Here is a 21,648-nt window from a genome sequence, read left to right on the forward strand (position 1 = left end):
GAATGCATCTGACTTCAATTACTCAGTTATGGAAAAAGAGTGTTTGGCCATTGTGGTGGGCACTAACAAATTGCCGGCCCTGCCTGCATGGTTATTAGTTTGACGTCGTCACGGATCACAACGTGTTATGTTGGCTTTCCTCTCTTAAAGACCCGTCCTGTTGCCTCGCACAATTGGCTCTCCGCTTTCAGCCATTTCACATCCGCTTATATATTGCTCTGGTCGTAAAAACATGGACGCCGACACTCTGTATTGTTCTTCCCTATCTAGTGACACTGCTTGCTCCACGGTGACTGATTCCGCCCTCTCATATCTAACCATCGCTGATATGCCTGCGGGGCAGCGCAAGGACCTCTGCCTCGCAGCTCTTATCGACATCGTGTCCTCCTCTCCCAACGCTGCGCCTTCTCGGCTTTACGCCATCAAGCACCACACTTTGTCATACGAGACGGCCTTCTCTATCGCCTAATCTATATGCCTGATGACCGACAGTGGCTTTTCGTTATTCCCGACATTTACGATCTGAAATTAGGGCCTCTTCGTGCCGATTTTCAGTGGGCCAATCCTGGTAGGGTCAAAACGTTTCGAAGAATTTCTCACCGTTGCAATTGGCGTGACGTGCATAATTATACTCGTAAACACGTCCGCTCCTGCATCGCCTGTCAGCGCCACAGGCCATCCACATCCCCTGCTTCTGGCCAGTTGCAACCACTTTCACACCCGGCCAATACGTTTGATCGTCTTGTCGTTGACTTGTACGGGTAACTTCCCTGCATGGCCTCTGGGAACCGCTGGATTGTTGTCAGCATCGACCACCCCACCCGGTATGCCGAGCCCGGCGCCCAATCCTCCTATACTGCCCGTGATGTTGCCCTTTTCTTGCTACATCATTTTGTTCTTCGTCACGGCGCGCCGCATGAGCTGCTGAGTGACAGAAGCCGCTCCTTCCTTTCCAACGTCGTTGAAATTCTACTGACTGAATGTGGCATCATACATCAATCCACCAAAGCCTATCACACTGAAACTAACGGGCTGACTGAGTGCTTTAATCGCACTGTCGAAAATATGCTCACGACGTAAGTTGCCGCTGATCAGACCAACTGGGACGCTGTTCTTCCTTTCGGGACGTACGCACACAATACTGCCACTCTGTCAACAACCGTCTTTAGCCCTTTTTTTCTCCTTTATGGATACGAGGTGTTCACGATGGACACTATCTTACTATATAGTACTAACTCCTCCGAGTGGACTCCCTTTTCAGACATTGCAAAGAATGCGGATGAAATGTCGCCAGTTGACCCAGACTTTTACATTGGATTCTCAAGACCACCAAAAACGTCGTCACGATATAAGGCGCCACACGTTTTTCCTACAGGATCTCTCGTTTGGCTCTGGGTTCCTGTAGCCCCACCAGGATTGTCATCAAAGTTTCGAACCGAGTACCACTGACCCGTACGGCATTATTACCAAACCTCCCCTGTAAATTATATCATGGAGCCACTCACTCCCTTTTCGGACATGCTTCACCGAGGTCGCGGAGCTGTGCACGTGAGCAACCTCAAAACGTACTGCCACCTGCTCTTCTTGCGCTCCCCATAGGTCGCCAGGGTGGCGCCTCTTCGCTCTTGCGAAATTGTAGTGAACTATGTGAGGATATCACGAAGACAATGATGAGAACGAAAGTGCCCCTGCTCGAGCTCGTATGTGTGTGCCTAGACTTACTTTGTTCTTTTGTTCGCCATGCAGTTTACGGAGGGTTATAATCCCTGCTAAAGCATTGAGTAAAAGCTCACTACAAACGACATAATTGCGCAGCGCTACATAGAAATAATACTTAGTGAAAATGCGTATGTTTTATAAGGTTATACTGTTGTATAAACTCCTAATTGCTTCCACCTCCGTTACTAAGACTGCAGGCACAACCTGTCATCTGCTCGATTTTATTTGGCATTGCTTGCAAATGTTTCTCGATAGCTTGTTTGGCTCCAATTCTTAGATGACGCTACTCTTCTTATTATCAATACCATCATTTCACACACTGCGCCAATACGTATAGCTATCTTACGTGAATCTGGAAGTCAGTTTTCTCTTTCTAATCGCTAAAAAACTTAAGTTGTGCTAAATAGGCTACGTGTGATAGTGCGTAACATTGTATTACCACCAATCAGGCGGTAATAAGGGCCAGTGATTGGGGATAAAATGAAACCATACATTCTCTTGCAGGTGGACCATAAGGGCAACATTGTGTCATCGTGGTTAAGCGAAGCCGTGAAGGTTATTTTTGAAGATCGCGTGCTGGGCTGCCTCCCCGGTGGCAATCCCGACTTGTTTCCAGAAATTCCCGCGATGGAGGTGGCGTTCGCCGCTTGGAAGCGGAACCTCAAACATGATGACGTCCGCCTATCCGAAGTAAGTAGCTTCCAGTATTGGACTCACAAGGGGGCTGGAAAGCATTGTAAGAGATTGTACATGATCTGCTCGTGCATGATTTTATGAATCCTTGTGAAGTGAGGAATTTTGGAATCAGTTATTCTGAAAAGTGGCTTTGCTTTGTCACCGTACAAAAACGAGAGGAGAATATTGGCCGTCTAAAAAATAGAAATTATTTATATTGTAAGGTGAACCAGTACTTGTATACTGTGAGTGCATTTTGTTTCTAAACTGTAAAGGCCATCATCGAACCACAGCAAGCAGAAAATGGAGTGCGTGGCGTACTCTTTGCCGATTCGAAAATCGAATATCGGCTACATTGATCTATAAATTTTTACTTCGCAGTACGCCATTTTCTTCCGCAGGCAAATGCTTTGGCAATGATGCAAATTGATTTACTTTCCTGTTCTTACTACTCTTCTGAAGCGTAAAATCTACTGCATCAATTGAAAATATCAGGTGCATTGGTATAGCCGGCTACTAATTCGTTCCTTCGACAGTAACAATTGACCGATCCCAATTGCCGGTTTCACGATGCCACCACTGTCGCCGTGCATGCTGGTACATTTAGTCAACCGGTCGCTCCAGCCGCCTGGAAAGCCTGCGCGCCGTGTTTCCGAACTATTTTAGCTCGTGTGTATGCCGGAGCTGATAGGGAAAATTCGCCTGTCTTGATCCTAGGCACTATAACAGCACATAGGACATACATTACTCTAGCTTTATGTATTTAGGGGATAGCCTATACAGCGCGTTCATCCGAAAAGCCGTCGACGTTGTTGAAGTATAGTCGAAGTAACAGTTGTCTGCACCGCTTGTTGGAAATAAGGGGAGTGCGTAAAAAAACCATACCATGGTAACTTTTTGTACTCGTTGTTGTGTGATAGGCGATGACGAACTAATTGGAATCAATGTGATTATTTTAATAAATAAGTAAATAAAAATTTTGAAAATGGGTGGTTCAATAGCATGAAAACCCACAGAATGAAAAGCCAATTTGGTGGTGCTCACTTAGAAAATAAAGCGTAATTAACCACATAATAGGTTGAAACAACTGAAAATTGAAAACTTGTGTGTCCTAATCTTTGAATGAAAAGCCAGTGCGTGATGTTGAAAATTTGAAAATGAACATTCAGAATGTGTAATTAAATGGAGATGAAAAGTGAAAATTCAAAAAAGGGGGCTTCAAAGGCACAAAAATTGTCAGAATGAAAAGTCAATGCTTGATCATGCTAATTAATAACATGTAGTGTGCGATTAAAATTTTTAACAGTTGAAAAGAGTTCAAAATTAAAAAAAAAAAAAACGGAGTTATTTTCATTTTCAAGGGGCTCAAATTCTGTACCTTTTTTGCTTGACCATGCTAAGGAAGAAAATTGAGAGTGTAATTGGTATATTCAGGGACTGAAATAATTCAAAGTTCATGAATTTGAAAAAGTGGCTTGAAAGGTGTCAAAAACTCGGAATGAAAAGCCAACGCTGATTGTGCTAATTAAGAAATTTAATGTCTGTAATTAGTTAATACAGTGAAATAAATAAAAAGTAAACATCCTGAAAAGAGGGTCAAGTGTTAAAATGTGGTGATTTCTTAACGGCGCTAAATACAAAATTAGAGTGTGTAATTGGTAAAATAATTATTTAAATAATTGAAAATATTGTGGTATTAGAAAAGGCGGTGCAGTGATGTCAAAATCAGTTTGACACCGTTGAATGCGCGTTTTCCTTTCATACAGTTATTAAAATTTTTAGTTGATCGCTTACACTTTAATTTTCTCATTATCGTCATCAAGCATTGACCTTTCCTAAGTGTATTTAACCTTTTTCATACTTTTTTCAGTTTTTCTTTTATTTCGAATACTAAGCATTGAATTTTGGTTTGAGCACGTTTGAACACCATTTTTATATTTTTAATTTTTATTTCAATTATTTGGCCAATTACGCACATTAAATTTGTGTTATTTGATCATCAGGCATTGGATTTTTATTGTGAGTTTTTTACAAATTTTCAACCCTTTTTTCCAGTTGCTCATTTTATAATTGGTTGTTGCAATTATTTGATCAGTGACATAATCTAAATTTTTTATTAGCATTCTCATGCATCGAATTTCATTCTGAGCATTTTGACACCTATGAACTCCTCTTTATCCAATTGGTTCATTTTGTTTCTTTTTTTCATCATATAACAACAATAACTAAATAAATAATTTCTTTAACTCGACATCGCCTATCATACACCAATCAACCACCAATCACGAGAACCACAAATTACGATCATACGATTTTTTCCACGTAGCCATCGATTATTTCAGACACACGCTTCACAAATGAACGAGGCCATTGGTTAAAAAACTCAGAAAAAAGGACCCTTAAAATGCTTGCTTTGCATGTACCAGTCACTGTAAATTGGTGAAATAAAGACAATAAATTTTTCCCGGTGGTGAGGTATGAGAAATGTGCTTTGAATGCCTGTGGAGCGGTGATTGCAATAGTGCATTTGCACGTGGGCGCGCTGACCAGCCGACAGCCGACAACAAACATGGCGGTGGTGCAATTTCCGGAAAATTGGGGCATGCGCAGATCGATCAGTGGGATCGGTCAGTTGAATATATCAGGTATTTCGGAACAGTCGGCTCTTCTTATTTAGGAACATACATTTATGGTGTGGGGATTACTCAGCACCATATTTCCAGTACTCGTGGAGAGCAGACAATGGATGATGTTGAATAGTGAACGTTTAAGCTAATATTCAAAATTTCCAGCAATCTGCTGGCAACATGCATAACAGTGATACACATTTACATTTAACGGACGACTTAAATATCTGTACATTAAACTGTGACTCGACCAGCTATGCATAGATTGACTTACTGAAAAACCATAGCCTTCAGAAGGTGAGTAATGCTCCCAGGCATTGTTCAGTGACTAGCAAAAGAAAATTAGGTCATATTATTACTAATTCCCAAAGCTTTTAATTCATAACCGGAACCGTAGCATGTGACATTTGAGGTCTCCTGGCTATTTTTGTTCTTGAACTAAGGTCACGCCCACAGGTCAAAGCAGATGGCCATCTATGTATTGTCCTTATCACAGTATTACTGGGAAGATATTGATACTCTTAAATCAGTCAGTACCAAATGCATATCATTCGCATATGCCCTGGTAGAGCTTATTAAAGCAGGAAAAGCTCATTGCGTTTTACTTAAAAGGGACTAAAATCAAGCTGTGAATAATCAATAGTCTTTTGGAGTCATTCCGGCACAAGAACATTATATTTATGAAAACAAAACAACTCATAACAATGCTTTGCTGGAGGGATACATAGCGTAGAAAAACATCAGCTAAGCTTTTATTCCAACTCAAGAAATGTTATTTTGAAGCTAAGGTAACACACTCCGCGAATAAGAGCGCTACGACGGGGAAAGTTATCAGGCAGTCTTCAGATAATGACTCCCGACCAAAAAATATATACTGGAAGTAGTCTTCTGAGCACCGAAACAAACCATGGTAATAATAAGCTACATTTCCCATAAAATGAGTGCAGTTCATCTTCATTGTTTCTCAGCCTCATCAATGAAGCAGCTGTAGCCTCGATGTTAACACTACAACACACTTAATTACTCGATCATGCTATTTTAGTTAAAATTCTCGATACAATTTTAGGTCACGTAACGCCACCAATGTGCCATATAAATAATGTTTTCTTCTAGACAGGCGACTTCCATTCAGCCCTAAACATTTCGAAATAGTACCGACATTTCATAAGTATGATAAGCTAAATGTAGAGAATTACCATCCAGTATCTAATATATCACCTACGTTTAATGTTGTGGAAAAGTTTCTTTAGAGACGTCTAAACATTTTTTTCTGAAGAATAATATATTAAATGGCTCTCAATATGGGTACACATAGGGAAGATCGACTGAACCCGTTTTAGTAAAAGTCACATAAAATAACCCTTAAAATGCGGAACAATTCTTTCCACCATTGGCATATTCATTGATTTTACCAAAAATTTGAATAGTCAAGTCACATGAATGTATTAAGATATGATGAAAGAGTTGTCCCACTGAACCTACTAAGAGTTTCTTGACTGACAATAGGATGCGGTCTTCAACGGAAATGCATCAGAACGATTGAGCGCCAATACTGGAGCGCCCTAGGATCAATAATAGACCCGCTTCTTTTCTTGACATATATTAATGACTTTTCTATGATATCTCATGTAATATTTAACTGTATACTCCTGAAAATGAAACTGTGCTTGTTGAAATGGCTGAAGAAGCATTGGCCAAATTGTCTTCATGATTATATGCCAAATCCAACAAACAGCAATTGTATGATCTTTTGTGCAAACAATACTCGTCTGTCTAAAAGGTGCAACCTTTTCTAAATACCTCCTGTCCAAAAAAGGTAATGAAACAAATTTTGTTGGAGCTACCATCGACCACCAGTTAACATGGCACTCACATGTGCAGCAAGTATACTGAGAAGTTTATAGAAATTTACCAGTTCTAACGTCTTTGTTCATTCATTTATCGTTTATGCACTTGCTGTTAGTTTAACGTACGGAAATAAGCCTTTTCCACTAAACGTTGTGCAGTACACTGCACTGCTTATGATATTTTTGAATGAACGCCCATTCGTTCATTTCGCATATCCACTACTGAATGTTCGACCCATTGAACACAGCACTCATCACCGCGTTCCCTGTTTAATGTTTCAAAATGCCGAGAAATATATTCAATTTTCTGTCAGTAGCAATTCAGCAGCATAGTATTATTTAGACTACACGCTCATTGGCAGCTGCGTTACTATCACAGATTAGAACTAATTACAGTGCGTTCCCATTTACATATACTGCTCTTAAACATTGTAATACTCTGCGGCCAAGCATAGAAATAATCAATATTATTGTTGGCTCGCGCAAGGAACACCGAGACGAGCTGGGAGTCTCGTTGCCAACTGATTTATTTTTTTTTATGCACCGACCCCTTCAAGAATGGCCGGTCGTCTTCGGTCGGCCACAGTTGGCTATGTTCCACTTACAGCGCAATGGGCTAGCTGGGGCCTACTGCGGGAACACTAAGCTATCAAGGTTTTAAAGGCGCATTTAAACATAATCTTGTTATTAACATGATTCTATAACTTCTACTTTGTTAATGCATAATTTCTACTCTCGAAGTCCATTCCCATTCACTGCTGACAGCTTGCATTTATTTATGGAAACAATAATAATCCGAGCCCCTCTCACATGTATGAGTTGAGTTATGGGGGTCCAATAGACTATCAACCATGTTTTATATTGCTACGAAGATGACGAAGCAGGCAGTGGCGCGGGGCAGAGCGCTTACGCCAGGCCCGATGGCCATTAAAGCATAATTCATCGTCTTGTCATCATGTCGTTCTGTTTCTGTTGTGTCGCCATGTTACATCGCTTGTAATGCCACCTCGTAACATTTGGTTGGAGGTGCGGTTCATCCCCATCCTCGCCTTGGACCGTCTAAGCCAACCGTACGCCGGGTCCATCTGCCAAAAGCTTATGGAGATCGCCGCCCAGCTCTGCCCCATCCCATTTTGCTCAGACCCGACCAGCCGCTGTCCCCAACCTCGTCCCCAGCCGTGACCACAACACACGACGACCAGGAAGAGCCCAAAACCGACTCTACCGACCCTACCGACCCTACCGACCCTACCAACCCCACGACGAAGCGACTTCACGACCACTCGAGCGAAGACAGCACCTCCGCTCAAGCCGTTCGGAGCGTCCATGAGCCTTGGTTTCGGCAAACGGTGAAGATTGGACTTGATGCTCCAGTGCAGGCATTCTTCCCATCTTCGCATTCATTGTGTTGTCTAGCGTTTCATGTCCCAATCCTGTGTCTTTGTTCATCGTCACGTCATGCATTGGATTTCTAGCAATCGATGGGGATGATCGGTCGGTGGCCCCGGGTAGTGCTACGAAGATGACGAAGAGGCCAGTGGCGCGGGGCGAAGCGCTCGCGCCAGGCCCGCTGGCCATTAAAGCATAATTCATCGACATGTCATCATGTCGTTCTGTTTCTGTTGTGTCGCCGTGTTACACCCCTTGTCATGTCACCTCGTAACAATATATACGTGTAGTTTGTAGAATTATGAAAACGTAATTTCCTTCGGAGCTATGGCTGAATGAATTACGACTATCTTTCACTAGAAAATATATATTAGAAAAACCCCTGCTCTAAACAGCGCCGCTGCGCCCCAAGCACACGGAAGTTTCTCTGTCAGGATGGTCTGCAGCAGTGTACAGAGACGAGCGCTACGGCGCTCGTCGCTGCACGCTGGAGCTCACAACAGCTCGCAGGAGACACGTGGAGCTCACAACAGCCATGTGATTGCGAAATTAATAAAATTCGTGTTCGACAAACACTATCGTACCGGTCGCATTTCAGTGCAAGAAACACGACAGGTTCGTGTGTGCTGTGTTATTTAGTGCGCGCTAACACCCGCAGTGGTCGTAAATACGCAAAGCTCATCACTACGTTATTCTTCATAGCCCGTGTTAAATTCGGACGTTGGCAGAAAAAACATGTTTTACGAGGTGCATTTATGTTAACCAGACCGCTAGCGCCCCGGAAAAAAATGTGCATGCGATCATGGATATGCGCGTGGCCATTGTACTTGAATCTCAATTTGGTTCAATTTTTACTAGGTTAAATTTTGCGTGTCACGGGCTATTTTCATTGAGACCATCGATCTGGGCACGATCTCTTCTGTTGAGCAAGAAAAACCGACACACAGGAGTTCGAGCTGCCATGCATCTTTCGCGCAAACAAGCCAGCTGCTGCAGAGAGGCGCGCGGCATTGCGCATCACGAAACCTACAGCGCTGTCAACGAAGGCGCATTCTTCTGACAGTATGCTCCAACACGGCACCTGAAGTGCTCTTTTCACACTCCCGTTTTCGTTTGGTCTCCCCGTCTCTCTCTCCCTGTCAAATGCTTTCTTATGCCTCTCGGCTGAACGCACGGCAATTTTGCTAACCCTTGCATTTCAAGATTGAGCCTCTTTGTTTACGTCTGCTTACTTTCGTCATAACAGTGCCTGTAGTTGAGTGGTTATGATGTGAAATATTTGCGCCTTTTTGCAAAGTGCATATATTAGGAACTCTTACCAATGAGCTAAACTGTGACCTATGTTTTAGTATTTGCTATTCGCATATTTTGAAGGGGTAAAACAACCACACGGAAAAACACACACGGAAGCAAGTAAACGACAGGACAAGCGATAACGCATGTATTTTATTGCATTCACACCAGCAAATATATATGTAAACGAACACATGCACAGAAAAAAAAGACGTCAAACACAGCAGTTTTTCGGAAAACACGTTGAAGATAATCAATTTTTTCCTTAAAACGTTTTATTGACGTATCACTATCATACTTTTTCCTCCTCTTCGGGCCAGATTTTGTGGTACTTTGCTATCCAGGCTACTGAATTCAAAAATAGCACATGTACTGCATACGATGAAATCTCGGGTATCCTGTATATGATATGGAACTGCAAACAGCACTCAGCCAAACGGAGTGGGAGGCAGAGCTGGCCCACACGGGTCTCTCTGAGCAGCGCAGCCTGTACACCAGGGCCCGGGAGGCAGCCCAAGCAAATGGTATCCTGGACTGAGGAAATCGCCTGCGCAATTCCATTAACGAATCAAAGTTTACTCTCTCTCTCTCTCTCCCCCCCCCCCCCCCTCTTCCTCATGTAATACCCTTCTACTAGTTTTCGCTCCGTCTTGACACGACCCCTGTACAGTATCTTAATCTTATTCAGCCATGGCTCACACGCCCCGCAGTTTGCGCGACGATCAGCTAAATTGGTTCCTCCAGCTAATAGCACCCGCAAATTATTTCCTACTTTGTGGGTGATGCAACAAGCAGTTTGTCCTATATAGGCCTTCCTGCACGTCAATGAAATCGCATGAATAATTCGTACACCTGTTGACAAAGTAGTTAGCATGCTTCTCACTGCAGGCACACCTTTTTGGTTCCCATACGAACTCGGTAACCAAAGTCGGGAAAGCTTCTTTGGTACTGAAAATGGTAATGGAACGCCATGTCGGCTTGCTACCTTCTTCACATTATGAGCAACCACAGCAGGCTTGAACGGGTGCCTTCTGGTGAGCTCGCTCTCAAACCCACGGCGTGCCTCGTTTTTCGAAGATGGTCCTCCGTCAGAGATAATATGACCTCTCAGTGCTGCCCGGTTTACGTGCATATCAAAACTAGACTCCAGAACATTCGAGCACCACTTCGTAAGAGGATATCCTCTTCACAGACTCGCGATAGGTCTCTTCAGGGTTTTGAGTGCGGAGACTCGTAGCACATAAAGTCTTTCTTTTCTAGCCGAACCTTCTCCCAACATACATGTGCCTCCTTAAAACATCTAAAACTGCATCGAACCCTGTTGAAAGAGTTCGTGCCTAAAATACAGTCCCTTCCCTCACTGCGTATAACTGTCCGAAATTCTATCCACGGTGTCCAAGTACCTAATGCGGTCAAGGCTTCCACGTAATAAACGTTTTCAACACGTCCTTTAGAGAAAACCAATGAAGAAGTCTACGAGCCGCCCTACCATTTGGCGCTCCAAAGATGGGTTGGAAAAGAGCGCTACCTTTTCTAACATAACCTACGACTGCTTCATTACTACAAGGAAGGATGCTACGTCATGCTGGCGTGAGGGAATTCCAGAGAAGGGCGGAAGATGCTATCCACAGAAATATTAGGGCAGTGAAAACTAGTGCAGAGTGAAATACCTAAGTTTGCTACAGGCCCATGACCTTTTCAAAGGCAATAATTCAAAAAGATCGTGTGTATCGTCTGTGGCGATGCTCCAGTGGGATATATATTCTATGTTGATGTAAATTTGTTTTGCTCTCTGCCTAAATGTGAACTACTGATTGTAGTCAGGTGTGCTATAGGAGAAGGCAGAGCGGTAAATTTTACGAATTTGTTGGGGTTTACTTACTAAATATTCTTTAATTGCACCTTGGAGCTACTTTTATCTTTTTTCGAGATAAAACTTGTCTGCGGAGACAGAGTATATGTATTGGATCCTGCGTAGCATATATTTTAGTAATCTTATTTTAGCTTCTGTTGACCATGCGCTGAAATAATGTCTTATTGGCATGGTAGTGTTGAACGGATTTACTTGGCTGAAAGATTTTGTTGTTCTTCTGAACAAACTAAAGTGGCTCACGTACATTCATGCAGTGGGCAGTATTTTTACACCTTCCAGCAGAGAGGGAAGGAAATGGCTTCTACGCACTCACTCTCTTTACACGGGTCGATGCAGTTTTTAGAAGTTGTTTTACTTTTGTGTTGTAATACCTATTTCGTGAATAAGGTCCACGGCCAAAAAAGGGCTTATTATCTACGAGTCTGTGGCGGCAAAAACAGTGAAGAGGTCTGTCGCGAGCCTGTCTGAGATCCGCTCTCAGGAATTCGTGCCTCTATACTATGCAGTCTAGTTTTGATAAGCAAGTGGACCTCGTAGTTACGGCCGGGGACTCCTGCGCGTTCACTGTGTCTGTGACGGAGGCCCTCTTTTGAGAAACAAAGCAAGCCATGGATGGGAAAGAGCTCGCTGGAAAGAAACACGTTCAAACTTGTTTCCGTAGATCACAAGGTTGCTCACAATGTGAAGGTGCCAAGCCGACATGGCATTGCATTTGTGATTTTAGCACCAAAGAAGTCATTCTGACTTTGCTCACACATTTTGTTTGCAGAAAAAAAAAAGAATCGCTGCATAAGAAGCAGGCTAAGCAGTTTGTCAGCTCCTGTACGGAAGATGCCTTTGAGATTCCATTTGCATGCGGGAGGGCCTATATAGGCCTAACTGGGTGTTGTGTTAATGAACGGGCAGGGGTCATTTGCAGGCGCTACGGGAGAGAGGGGCCAATTTAGCGGAGCATAACGAAAACTGCGGGGCGTGTTAGCCACGGCTGAACATGATTAAGATACTGAGCAGGGGTTGTGGCACGTGAGAATTGTTAGAGCAAATGGGGAAAATGTGTCGCGGAGACATCTATTAGCTGCTGAGGGCAGCAATTGATTATCGTTTGTTTTTGCCCAGGAATCCAGACAAGAGGAGGTATTGAACCTCTTGAGGGAGTCTTAATCTCGCAGTGGCACACACATCGTTAGATTGCGCTTTATTAAAAGCAGATGGATTCGACGTTTTTTTCCTCGCATCAGTTTACCAATATATTTGCTGTCGTGGCGACAATTAAATAACCTGATATTTGGCACTTGTCCAGTCGTTTCCTTCCATGTGTGTTTTACAGTGTACTTGTTTTTCTCTCTCCAAATAAATTTTCCGTCTAGCCCAGATACAAATTTTGCTAAGTTACTATTCACGAAGGTAGGACGCTGTAGTATATGTTCTATCTGTGGAGTCAACACAACGTATGTCGTTGTGACCTCGGGTCAGGAAACGCTTGCACCAAAGCGGGGTTTTACCCCATAGCTTAAATTTTGTTTCCTATCTCAAATTCGCTTCCATTCTTGATTGAGACAGAAATTCAGGCGCCGGAATGTTGCGATCTCTGTAACGCTCTCACAGAAAACTATGTCTGCAGATATCGCTGTAGCGTAGCCAAAGCACGAACAATTGATTCTAGAGGGCTATACAAAGCATATTCTTTGTTATTCGGATTGACAGAATAAAGACAAAATACAGCTAGAAACGACTAAGCGGTTGGCATATTATGAGCATATGCCTGAACTTTTTATCTACCTTTACTCCAGCTGAGTACCTGAGTGTAGCTGAGTGTACTTCCTGTCTGTCGCAGACCATGACCGAAGAGCAGGTCTTCTTCATCACCGCGTGCCTCCTAAGCTGTTCGCAGACGCCCGCTGACAACCTGTACGGCGGCGACTGCAACAAAGCGGTGGCCAATTTCGCGCCATTCGCGGAAGCCTTCCAGTGCCGTCCAGGATCCATCATGAACCCAATTACCAAGTGCACCTTTTTTGACTAATCGCCAAGCTGCCAGCGTCATCTAGCGCTTCATCTCTTTTTTTTTCTTCCTGCATGGTTTGATACAATAGTGGCAACGTAGCGTGTTTTTGAGGTTGTGAATGTCACGCGTACATTTAAGTTTTTACAATCTTTTTGATATGAACCGTCATAACCTCAACAGACATCGTCATATAACGCTGAATCTTCATGAAGTGTTGTTTCTCAGCCACTTCGCACTACGCGGATTTCCGATGTTCATTTTAGGATCGTTTTCGGAGCACGTGGCGTTGGGTTAGCAACGCATTTTTATTGTCTATACTTTCTACGCAGCGGCCGCATCTGACTTTACGTGAATGGCTGTACGCACGAACTGGTGTGTTTTTCATGAATTTCTCTTATACCATTTATTGCAAAGCTTTCCAGGTCGCTTCTATATGCAGGTATTGAAGTGTGAAAGTGCCAACGTGTTGACCAGCCTGTAGTTGAACCTTTAATGAAGAGGGGGCGCGGATTTATGATGTTATTGCATTCCAGGCACATGTTCTGCTTCTCATATATTGCATGTGTAGCGAATACGCGTTTTGTACAAAGGCTGCTCCCCTGAGTCGAAACAATGTTAGCAACTTCTTGTGAAACATTCATACCAGACCCGATGTAGCTGGACGTTTGAAGGAATGATACCCGTTCTCTTGGACTATTCGTGCTGCTGCGGTTAGGGTTGAGAACATTGCTATCTGTTCATTGGTGAGACTTCAACGCGGACTGCGATCAAGACAATGCAGGAGTGAATGCAGCTTTGTGAGAAGCCTGCACAGGATGATAGAGCTTATCAGCTGCTTCCGCTTTGAAGCCTGATAAAAACAGTTGCGTGCCGCACTACTGACAGTCGCTTTACGGGGGAGCCTCTTTTGCCCTTACACTGAAGATTGTTTCATCCTCTTAAATGCATTAAATTTGTCTTCATATTTCACTTGCTTCTTTACGTAATGAAATATTATGAAAAAATAGTGAGATGCACAAATTGTTCGGAAGTAAGTTCAATAAACAGCAGCTCGCATTACACTCTTTCCTGTAGGCCCATTGTCACTGTGGTAATACGGGATACACAGTAGCTACGACGTGGTGCTGGCAATCGATGACGTACTTGTACTAGCCTTGGCGTCACTCTCTTTTGTTAATGACGTCATTGAGGTCGCATGACGCATTAATCGCGTGAGGGAAGTCATGATAAACCATCGTTGAATATTGTTTTTGTTTGCGCGGTATTTGCCATGAGATCCAGCATAGGAGCCATCTTTCGGAGTAGCCGCGTATCCTACTGAGTGTCGATGCGCGTTCTCGTCAGCTAACCAGAAGATCTACGTGTGTGCGTACGGTCTGCTGCCCGCTGTTAATAATAATAGTTGGTTCGCAGGAAGGGAAAGGCGCAGTATCTGTTACACTTGTTTCTGTGGACACCTGAACTGTGCCATAAGGGAAGGACGGAAGGTGGGAGTGAAAGTTGAAAGAGGAGCCGTAGTGGAGGGCTACGGAGTAACGTCGACCACCTGGGAATCTTTAACGTGCGCTGTCAACGCAGAGCACACGGAGGCCTCTTCGTTTCGCCTCCATCGGAACTCAGCCGCCGAGGTCGGGTTCGAATCCGGTCACTCCGGACAGTAGCTGAGCGTTTTACCACTGCACCACCCCGGCGGGGTCTGCCTGGTGTTTGTTTCACGATTCTGCTGCGTTATAATGCGAAAACATTGCTTCGCTATGTTTACAGATTTAAGTGCGCAAAATCGTGTCCGCAGCAGTTGTGAGTAATTGAGAAGTGGTAGAGGTTAATGAGGGGTGTCAATCGATAGAGGGTGACGTATTGTTGTGTCCGAAAAATAATTAGGCGAATAACTTATTTAGGTAATTAGAATAACTGGTTTACAGAAAAGGAAAGGCGCAGTATCTGTCACACCTCTTCTGTGGACACCTGAACCGCGCTGTAAGGGAAGGAAGGTGGGAGTGAAAGTGGAAAAAGAGAAAGTGCGCTGCAGTGGATGTGACTACAAGGATGCGAACTCGTGCAACCAGAAGTGGAGCCGGAAAGGGGCACAGGAAGGAATCGGCGCGCGATTTGATAGTACCAAAGACTGAAATGGGTAAACAAGAAGTGAATTAATGTGACCTAGAGAGGATGACGTCAGGCAACCTGTAGTATAGCTGAAAAAGGGCATAGGAAGGGATAGGCGCGTAATTTCAAAGTACCAGACTAACATGGGTAAACATGAAGTGAATTAAGCAGCTAGAACCAACCAGAAGCAACCAACAACGGCATGCGTGCTTTCGCATTATTCAAGTGCAGATTCTGCAGTGCTCATTAATTGTTTTTTTCCATATCTGCTTCTTACAAAAGAATTATGAGCCAGCTATCATTCCATTCTGGAATAAATGAAAATATGACATTGTCCGTCGGCCTTCGATGGTTGAGAATTTTTGCCGTGCGGTGTTTATAAAACAGCGATATAATATTGTTAGCCCCCGTGTCAAAGTTAAACATGTCGACGGCTTTGATACAACTTAAAGCGACTGGGTACAAATTGTATATTCTCGTTTATGTTCATAACCTGACAGGTATTCCTAACCATGAGCAGAATTCAGACTGACAGGCCATTTTGTGCCGTCGGCAACAAGCACAGTGAGCTAATAAGTGGAGGCCCGTGCTAGGTCCATGTAGGCAGCCCATGGAGGCCCCATCTGGGCAACTCATGCGTGATTTGTAACTCGTACCAAGAAGGTCCCCTTCTGGACTCCCCATATGACCCGGTTTGTTCCAATTCATACTGATAGGCGCAGCCCAAACTAAGCCGCTCACATGCGACACAGAGAGCCGAAAGTGGGCAGCATACCAAGATCACTAATGGATCACTAACTTGGCTTGTGTTCCTACGCAACAGAAGCCAAGTTCATAATTAGCGACAGCAAAAAAAAGGAGCTCTCCGTCGCCCATAAGGTGATGTAATCGGTGTACAGCGCATGCAGCATGTTGGCTATAGCCCCGAGCTGGGCTGGCAGGTGCATCATGGCCCCATTGAATAACTGAGGAGAGAGCACCACGCCCTGCTCCGTATCCTGGATTCGAATGTGAGGTTGCCGGGAGATGAAAAATTGCTGAACGTATTGAAACACGTTTTTGCCGCAGTTAGTTTGAGAGAGGTGGGTCAGAATGATCTCGTGTGTGACATTGTGGAAATTTTGGGAAGGGGAGGATGTCGCCGGAGGCGGCCAAAATCCTCACCCAAAGAACGGTAAATAGGAAAAATCAGTTAATTTGGACACCCGCTCGCTCTGCCGTCCCAGGTAACGAGGCAGCTCACGAGCTAGCCCGAGCTCAATACTTCCGGGTAGCCGTCGAGACCCCCGAACACTGGGCATACGACGAGCGTCTGCAAAATTACGGGGAAATCATCGACCATTATAAATTGGGACGTAGACTGGTACCCCCGCCAGATGTTAGACTAAATAATAGAGAAGCTGTCGCGTGGAGGCGGCTACAAACTAATACGTTCATGAACCCGGTCTGGGCGTTTCACGCGCTACCACACTTTAGGGACAATGATCTCTGCAAACACTGTGGGGCAAGAGGGACCCTCGACCACATAATTTGGGAGTGCCCACAATCTCCAGGGATAGGGCAAAATATTAAAAGTAGAGAAGCCTGGGATACCCTGCTGCGAAGCGCGGACCCTGCGATCCAGCACCGCACCGTCCATCTTGAGGAAGAGGCCGCAACAAACCAAGGGCTACCTGCCAGCCTCTAATCCGCGGGCGCACGACTCCCCGTTTCCGATGGAATTAAAAGTTTTACAACCAACCAACGGAGAGCTCCCTCAGAGACATTGAGGCCGACCTGGAACCGGCGGGAACATAGTGGACCGTTATGCTCGCACTGCGGCCTCCGATGCTCCGCACAAATGTCTGAATTTGTGCTCATATGCCCATAATAATAGTGCGCTGTCAAAATGACATTGTCCCTTAAGACAGGACCAATCTGCGAACATGTGTAAGTCCGGCTTCTTGGGCTCTTTATACGTCACCACAGACGGTCAGAAACAACATTGACCAAACTCCGTAAGGTGGGGGACTAGGTAGGCCGTATCGTTCCTAGGGTTTCTAACAAGCGCGGGGGGTTACGATTGGCGCACGCCTCTGTAATCAGTCGAATTCTTTATTTGACGTTGTACCTCCACCTACAGACTCAAAACGACCATGCACACGAAGTCGCGTAATTCTATCTCCTCAACGGTAGGGTCCCGCAACTTCTTTCTCGTCATTGGTTGCCTCTCAGCGGGTTGAACGATTGTTACCGAAAGGAGTCTGAACGCAACCTAAAGGTAACATATACTCTCTAAAGGCAGGAAATGATTATAGTGAAAATAAATAGTGTTAGCGTTGTCATGCTGTTGTCTCGTTGCTGTGTTCACGGCTGGTTTTGTGGCTATTAAGAAATAAAAACATATGATGCAACCTAAAGGGGAACACCCCCCAGGAAAGATATCGGTAGCTTATTTTAATGTTGCAATTTGAAAAACAAATTCAGAAAAAGTTAGCACAGGATTCTAACATATTTCATTCACTAAGTGCTCAGGTAAGTAATCTTGATCCATTGCGCCACTGAGGGAACGAGTACAGCATGCTTTAAATGCGCTTATTCATTTTTACAATATTCCCGCTATCTGCCGCCAGGTGACACTACTCAGAGGACCCTACTAAACATGGAGGAGCCTTAGACCCTACCGTTGAGACATTTAGTTGAGAGAACGGAATCACGCCTCGAAGTCATCCTCTGCAAAATCAGAAAACGAGCTCTCGGCCTCCCCGTAAACACCTCTAATCAGCGTCTCCTGGGGCTGACCATGGTGAACGCGTTTCGGAAGTGGCGGGAAGCCCACTTGACCAACATTGTCTGTCGGCGCCTCCTTGCCCGACTACATATCCAGCATAACACTCATGGAAGAGCGCGTTCGCATTCCATCCCAGTAGAAACGTGCCCTTCACGTATGCCCTCTTCCCGCGAACTTGACCCGAGAGGACCTTAATGGCCGGTGCCTGGCGCGGACGGAAGCACGGGCTGGTCACTATGGATTAAAACCCGGCGGATTTTGCGTGAACGCCCCCGCCGCAGTCTTCCGTCAGGCAAAGGCAGTAAACGGGCTTGCTTTTTTGAGCCCGGCACATAACACACGCTGAGGAGGTTGAAACTGTGTTGGCTGCATCTTATCCCACTTCCAAAACAAGATATTTCCGTTTCGCGAAGGACCTGTCGGAACGTCGAGCAAAGCTGGTTACCATTCCTAGCCTTTCACCCTCTACATTACTAAAAAATACCGGGGATGCGAGGGAATATTGTTTGGGCTCCTGCACACATGGGACGTGAGGGAAATGAGGCAGCTGAGGCCACCACCCGCGCACTCTCTCACCGGGCATTCCCCTCCGACCCCGAAAATCGAGAATTACAATTCTCTCCTGCCTATGCTTTCAAAGATAGTTATTCACTACTAACTTGCCATAGTCTTTATCCTCACCATATAAAGGCCTCTAAAAGGCAGAGAAGCGGCTTCTGCTCCGTCTTTATACTAACACCTTGCTGTGCTCGGTAGCTCTAAAACACTGTGACTCTTCTTTCTCGGTCAGCTGCTTGCACTGTGCGTAGAAGGTTTCAGACATCTAACACATGTTGTGGGCCTACCCATCCAATCCTTCTATCTCTCCTAACCCCAACTCCACCCGGGAGGACTGGGAGGCGACCCTGCTCGGTTGCTCTGACTTACAGGCCCAAACGTCCTTGGTGGAGCGCGCCCGGGCAGCGGCCGACGCAACTGGGGTCCCGTATAATGGACTCCGCCTAGTGCTTCTGTTTACCAGCCCCTTAGAGGTTACCCAGTCAAACCTCATGTGCATATTCATCTAGTTATTGTCTTTCCCCTTCTCCTCTGCTCAGTGCTCAACTCCGAAGGAATGAGCTGCGATGGCAGGAGAGTCAAGGCTGCGGTCATGCCATCGTTGTGCAGAGCGGTGCCGTCTTCCAGCTCGTGTGTGCCATATTCGTCGTTAGGGTTAGCGCTGTGGCGATCGATAACAACTTCGAAGTCTCGTGAAATGGAAAAAAAAAATCTGCTATCTTTATTGGTGTTGCTGTCTACGGAAGGCGGAATCAGGTAAATGTAGTGAGGGCTCGCAGTTATCAAAACTGATGGACCGGACAAATGCATGAGTTTTCACGGAGCGCACGCGGAGAGCGTCCGCTCAGCTCCGATGCGTGTTCGGTCACAACTAATTTATTTTAGATGGTGTTGGTTGGCTCTAGCGCTCTAGGCTAAAAGGAGCGTTGCACTCGCCTAGTCAGTGTGAGCTTGTCCAATACGATAGTGCAAGGCCGGGTCAAGGTTTTGGCATGTTGAGACTTGCACGTTCGCATCCAAGGCGTATCCGCTAATTTTGCTAACGCACCATAGGTGCTACAAGACAAGAACTGATACACACGAGAGCTTGTGCTCACCAAATTATGTGCAAGAGCTGCTCGATTGCAGCAAGCGAAAAAAAAAAGGTATCAAAATACGAGCCGCAGGTATCAGCAGCGGTACAAGTACGGTAGGCGCTCCAGACGCGCGCGCTGCGATAACGGATTGAATTGGTTTGTGGCAGCAAGAGTAGTTTGAACAATTTTGAAGTTAGCATCAATGCATTTGAATTGGCAGCAAATTTTGAGGTTTTAAAAGTCTTACATTATTTCAGTGCTGATAATCGCAAAACATAGACATTTAATACAATAAATATCTTGTTTTACTGTCGGGTAGGTACGAATGAATTTTAGCAATCCGAGATTTTACCGCAAAAAAAAACAAAAAAAAAACATGAGCTGCCAGTGTCCCCAGCGACAGTGCCCTATTGCTTTCCGCCCTATTGCTTTTACAAGCGACATCCTGGCCGGGCCTTCTCTGAGCATTGCGCAAGAGCGGGAAACTTTGAGCCTCTCTCGGCAAGCTACGCTTGACCATCCCTCAGATATTGCCCAGTGAACTGGATCACAGGAGAGCATCCGGAATGCGAAGCACACGAAGCTAGTGTCGGAAAATGAGCAAAGCGAGCCGTTAGCTAGAAAAGCACCAACATCGGGACCACAACTCTAGGGAACGATAATAGCCCCGACGTTTTATACTAGAATGCGGAATACTGAACTAGAACACTGGTCTAGTAGCGCGAAAGGAGGCACGCGGCAGCGGAGCGGCTGAAGCAAAACACCTCTCCAGCCCGTAAGGGGAGCTGCTGCACCTTTTACTTGTACAGCACACTGCCTTCGGGGTGCTGATTGTACTGTCGTGGCCGAGGAAGACACGAATACAGGAAGTTGAACAGGAAAGCTAGCGAGCTTTCTTATGGTATGATGATACAGGTACGATCTGGATCAAATTCCATCAGAATTTGCTTTGCAAATGAGGAATCGATTTCAAGAATTAGATCTAGAAGACAGAGAGCCTGAAGAGATGTGGAATGATGTTCGTGATATAATACAAGAAGTTGCTACTTAGGTAGTTCCAAAGCAAAAGAAATGCAAGAAAGCAAACTGGTTATCTGAAGAGGCTTTGCAAATAGCTGAGGACAGGAGGATGGGAAAAGTCATGGAGGAAAGAGAAAGATACAAGGTTCTGAATGCGGATTTTCAGACAATAGCAAGGAGAGATAAGAATGCCTTCCTAAACATACAGTGCCAAGCAGTTGTGGACAAAAGCCAATTGAAGCTGGGCGTGATAAAGGTCTAACGAGGCAGAGACCTCACTGAAGCCTCAGAGATGAGAAGAGGTATCAGGAATACACACAAAAATTGTACAAGAAGAACCCGGATGTTCAAACCCAACATAAGACTGTTGTGATTACTGATCTCGAGCCGGGCATCCTGAAGAGTGAAGCTGAATGGGCCTTAGCCAACCTTGCTAAGAACAAAGCTAGCGGTATTGATGGCATTCCAGCTGAGTTGCTTCAAAACCTCAACCATGACGACGCTGTTAACATTCTGTATACATCATGTCAGCAAATTTGGACAACCTTGCGGTGGCCACAGGATTGGAAGAGGTCAGTTTACATCCCCATTCCAAGGAAAGGCAGTGCCAAAGAATGTTCCAACTACCTTACGATCGCGCTTATTTCGCATGCTAGCAAGGTGATGTTGAAAATCCTCCAAGGCAGGCGG

At 44.9% G+C, this 21,648-nt stretch overlaps 1 protein-coding gene across 1 annotated transcript in view; it reads left to right on the forward strand.

Moving 5' to 3' along the window:
* Positions 1-13,453, forward strand: part of LOC146177379 (endothelin-converting enzyme 2-like) — a 30,985-nt gene extending 17,532 nt beyond the window's left edge. Inside the window, exons 5-6 of the mRNA XM_084581539.1 lie at positions 2,224-2,409; positions 13,258-13,453. Coding sequence (XP_084437665.1) covers positions 2,224-2,409; positions 13,258-13,446 — 375 coding nt within the window. The 3' untranslated portion in view covers positions 13,447-13,453. The remainder of the gene's footprint in view (positions 1-2,223; positions 2,410-13,257) is intronic.
* The last annotated feature ends 8,195 nt before the right edge of the window (positions 13,454-21,648 follow it).

Source organism: Amblyomma maculatum, chromosome 10, assembly GCF_055883805.1.
Source record: "Amblyomma maculatum isolate TAMU_Amacu chromosome 10, ASM5588380v1, whole genome shotgun sequence".
Classification (NCBI taxonomy): Eukaryota; Metazoa; Arthropoda; class Arachnida; order Ixodida; family Ixodidae; genus Amblyomma; species Amblyomma maculatum.